At 50.7% G+C, this 5,000-nt stretch overlaps 1 protein-coding gene across 1 annotated transcript in view; it reads right to left on the reverse strand.

Moving 5' to 3' along the window:
* Nucleotides 1-3,636: 3,636 nt before the first annotated feature.
* Nucleotides 3,637-5,000, reverse strand: part of tango6 (transport and golgi organization 6 homolog) — a 20,372-nt gene continuing 19,008 nt past the window's right edge. Inside the window, exon 18 of the mRNA XM_084453182.1 lies at nt 3,637-3,898. Coding sequence (XP_084309308.1) covers nt 3,722-3,898 — 177 coding nt within the window. The 3' untranslated portion in view covers nt 3,637-3,721. The remainder of the gene's footprint in view (nt 3,899-5,000) is intronic.

Genomic DNA, 5,000 nt, shown 5'->3' on the forward strand with positions numbered 1-5,000 from the left:
TGACTTGGTCATTTTCTCATAGGGAGAGAGGGATCAATCTGTTTGTGTGCTTGTCTGTGTGTGCGTGAGAGCGTGTTAGGCTCTGAGCTATATCTTTACTGGGTGTGAGGCATGGCTCTCCACACACACACACACACACACACACACACACACACACACACACACACACACACACACACACACACACACACACACACACACACACACACAGTAAAGATATAGCTCAGAGCCTAACCTCTCACCTCTGATGGGAAACCACGACAAAAGATGGAATGTTCTCCTGGTCTGAAATCATCCCTCTTTTCCCTCCTCCTTCTCCACCTCCTATTACTGGTACACCACCTCCTCCTCCTCCTATTAGTACACCACCTCCTCCTCCTCCTATTAGTACACCACCTCCTCCTCCTCCTATTACTAGTACACCACCTCCTCCTCCTCCTATTACTAGTACACCACCTCCTCCTCCTCCTATTACTAGTACACCACCTCCTCCTCCTCCTATTAGTACACCACCACCTCCTCCTCCTATTAGTACACCACCTCCTCCTCCTCCTCCTATTACTAGTACACCACCAGCTCCTCCTCCTCCTATTACACCACCTCCTCCTCCTCCTATTACTAGTACACCACCTCCTCCTCCTCCTATTCGTACACCACCTCCTCCTCCTCCTATTACTAGTACACCACCTCCTCCTCCTCCTATTACTAGTACACCACCTCCTCCTCCTCCTATTAGTACACCACCTCCTCCTCCTCCTATTACTAGTACACCACCACCTCCTCCTCCTATTACTAGTACACCACCACCACCTCCTCCTCCTATTACTAGTACACCACCTCCTCCTCCTCCTATTACTAGTACACCACCTCCTCCTCCTATTACTAGTACACCACCTCCTCCTCCTCCCATTACACCACCTCCTCCTCCTATTACTAGTACACCACCACCTCCTCCTCCTATTACTAGTACACCACCACCTCCTCCTCCTATTACTAGTACACCACCTCCTCCTCCTCCTATTACTAGTACACCACCTCCTCCTCCTCCTATTACTAGTACACCACCTCCTCCTCCTCCTATTAGTACACCACCTCCTCCTCCTCCTATTAGTACACCACCTCCTCCTCCTCCTATTACTAGTACACCACCACCTCCTCCTCCTATTACTAGTACACCACCACCACCTCCTCCTCCTATTACTAGTACACCACCTCCTCCTCCTCCTATTACTAGTACACCACCTCCTCCTCCTCCTATTACTAGTACACCACCTCCTCCTCCTCCTATTACTAGTACACCTCCTCCTCCTCCTCCTATTACTAGTACACCACCACCTCCTCCTCCTATTACTAGTACACCACCTCCTCCTCCTATTACTAGTACACCACCTCCTCCTCCTCCTATTACTAGTACACCTCCTCCTCCTCCTCCTCCTATTACTAGTACACCACCTCCTCCTCCTCCTATTACTAGTACACCACCTCCTCCTCCTCCTCCTATTACTAGTACACCACCTCCTCCTCCTCCTATTACTAGTACACCACCTCCTCCTCCTATTACTAGTACACCACCTCCTCCTCCTCCTATTACTAGTACACCACCTCCTCCTCCTCCTATTACTAGTACACCACCTCCTCCTCCTCCTATTACTAGTACACCACCTCCTCCTATTACTAGTACACCACCTCCTCCTCCTCCTATTACTAGTACACCACCACCTCCTCCTCCTCCTATTACTAGTACACCACCTCCTCCTCCTCCTATTACTAGTACACCACCTCCTCCTCCTCCTATTACTAGTACACCACCTCCTCCTCCTCCTATTACTAGTACACCACCTCCTCCTCCTCCTATTACTAGTACACCACCACCTCCTCCTCCTATTACTAGTACACCACCTCCTCCTCCTCCTATTACTAGTACACCACCTCCTCCTCCTCCTATTACTAGTACACCACCACCTCCTCCTCCTATTACTAGTACACCACCACCTCCTCCTCCTATTACTAGTACACCACCTCCTCCTCCTCCTATTACTAGTACACCACCACCTCCTCCTCCTATTACTAGTACACCACCTCCTCCTCCTCCTCCTATTACTAGTACACCTCCTCCTCCTCCTATTACTAGTACACCACCACCTCCTCCTCCTATTACTAGTACACCACCACCTCCTCCTATTACTAGTACACCACCTCCTCCTCCTATTACTAGTACACCACCTCCTCCTCCTCCTATTACTAGTACACCACCTCCTCCTCCTCCTATTACTAGTACACCACCACCTCCTCCTCCTATTACTAGTACACCACCTCCTCCTCCTCCTATTACTAGTACACCACCTCCTCCTCCTCCTATTACTAGTACACCACCTCCTCCTCCTCCTCCTATTACTAGTACACCACCACCTCCTCCTCCTATTACTAGTACACCACCTCCTCCTCCTCCTATTACTAGTACACCACCACCTCATCCTATTACTAGTACACCACCTCCTCCTCCTATTACTAGTACACCACCTCCTCCTCCTATTACTAGTACACCACCTCCTCTTCCTCCTATTACTAGTACACCACCTCCTCCTCCTATTACTAGTACACCACCTCCTCCTCCTCCTATTACTAGTACACCACCTCCTCTTCCTCCTATTACTAGTACACCACCTCCTCCTCCTCCTATTACTAGTACACCACCTCCTCCTCCTCCTATTACTAGTACACCACCACCTCCTCCTCCTATTACTAGTACACCACCTCCTCTTCCTCCTATTACTAGTACACCACCTCCTCCTCCTCCTATTACTAGTACACCACCTCCTCCTCCTCCTATTACTAGTACACCACCTCCTCCTCCTCCTATTACTAGTACACCACCTCCTCCTCCTATTACTAGTACACCACCTCCTCCTCCTATTACTAGTACACCACCTCCTCCTCCTCCTATTACTAGTACACCACCTCCTCCTCCTATTACTAGTACACCACCTCCTCCTCCTCCTATTACTAGTACACCACCTCCTCCTATTACTAGTACACCACCACCTCCTCCTCCTATTACTAGTACAGCACCTCCTCCTCCTCCTATTACTAGTACACCACCACCTCCTCCTCCTATTACTAGTACACCACCTCCTCCTCCTCCTCCTATTACTAGTACACCACCTCCTCCTCCTATTACTAGTACACCACCTCCTCCTCCTCCTATTACTAGTACACCACCTCCTCCTCCTCCTATTACTAGTACACCACCTCCTCCTCCTATTACTAGTACACCACCTCCTCCTCCTCCTATTACTAGTACACCACCTCCTCCTCCTATTACTAGTACACCACCTCCTCCTCCTCCTATTACTAGTACACCACCTCCTCCTCCTCCTATTACTAGTACACCACCTCCTCCTCCTCCCATTACTAGTACACCACCTCCTCCTCCTCCTATTACTAGTACACCACCTCCTCCTCCTCCTATTTCTAGTACTCCTCCTCTTCTAATTGTATCCGTTTTCAGTGAAATAAGACCCATTTTGCTTAATAATTCCAGTTTATTGTCAATTGAATCCTATTCACAGCCTGTGTGATGTTAACAACGTTTCTTTTCAGTTAGATTTTAAAAAGCTGAGCTAAGTTTGTGTCACAATGAAGTCCAAAGATGATTCTCCATGTGTCCAGGGAATCGGTGTCCAGTTGGATCTCCTCAGAGCAGATCTCAGAGCAGATCTCGTCATGGCAGGACCACAATCTTCTTCTCCAGTTTCTGCTGGGGGAAGATGAACCTTCTCATGACATCATCTAGCTCCTCCAGAGCCAGCTGGGCATGGAGCACGGTGACATCATCAGGGTCCGAGCGCACGGCCCACTTCAGGGCCCGGTACAGGTCCAGTAGAACATCACTCAGAACCTGGAGGACAGGAGAGGACGAGGGAGGGGAAGGAGATAAGGAGAAAGAGTGAGATAAGAAAAGAAATCAGGAAAGGGTAAGGAGAGTGGGAGAGGGAGAGAGAGCAGGGGAGAGGGGAGGAGGACAGCAGGGTAAAGAGAGAGAGAGAGAGAGAGAGAGAGAGAGAGAGAGAGAGAGAGAGAGAGAGAGAAATAGATAAGAGGGGTGCACAGGAACAGCCATAATGATTTCTGTTGTGGCCAGAGGTGCTGAGAACAGACATCTGCTTCTCCTCTAACCTCCACCCTCATCCTCTCACCCCTGGTCTGACTGTCCTCTCTAGTGAGGCTGGGGTCAGCCTTCCCTAGCTGAAGGCTCTCAGGCTCTCATCTGCTGTGTCATTAGACCAGCTCCCCAGCTGCACCTCTGCTGCTCCATCTGGAGCTTGGACCTTAATGACAGACCTGGAGCCCTCACCCTGACAGACCTGGAGCCCTCACCCTGACAGACCTGGAGCCCTCACCCTGACCGACCCGGAACCCCTTACTCAGACAGACCTGGAGCTCTCACCCTGACAGACCTGGAGCCCTCACTCTGACAGACCTGGAGCCCTCACTCTGACAGACCTGGAGCCCTCACTCTGACAGACCTGGAGCCCTCACTCTGACAGACCTGGAGACCTCACCCTGACAGACCTGGAGACCTCACCCTGACAGACCTGGAGCCCTCACCCTGACAGACCTGGAGCCCTCACCCAGACAGACCTGGAGCCCTCACCCTGACAGACCTGGAGCCCTCACTCTGACAGACCTGGAGCCCTCACTCTGACAGACCTGGAGCCCTCACTCTGACAGACCTGGAGCCCTCACCCAGAACAGAGGTGTGCTATTTGACTGCTTCTGGCACAATCTGGACAGCCAGTAACTTAAGCTAACATTACTAGCTTTCTATTACAGGAGTTATACCTCCCCTCACAGTTATCATACTGCCTACATGGAGCAGTTCTCCAGAGGTGTCTAGAGTCAGAGCAGTTCTCCAGAAGTGTCCAGAGTCAAGTTCTCCAGAGATGTCTAGAGTCAGAGCAGTTCTCCAGAGGTGTCTAGAGTCAGAGCAGTTCTCCAGA

Source organism: Borostomias antarcticus (genome assembly GCF_949987555.1).
Source record: "Borostomias antarcticus genome assembly, chromosome: 18".
Taxonomy (NCBI): domain Eukaryota; kingdom Metazoa; phylum Chordata; class Actinopteri; order Stomiiformes; family Stomiidae; genus Borostomias; species Borostomias antarcticus.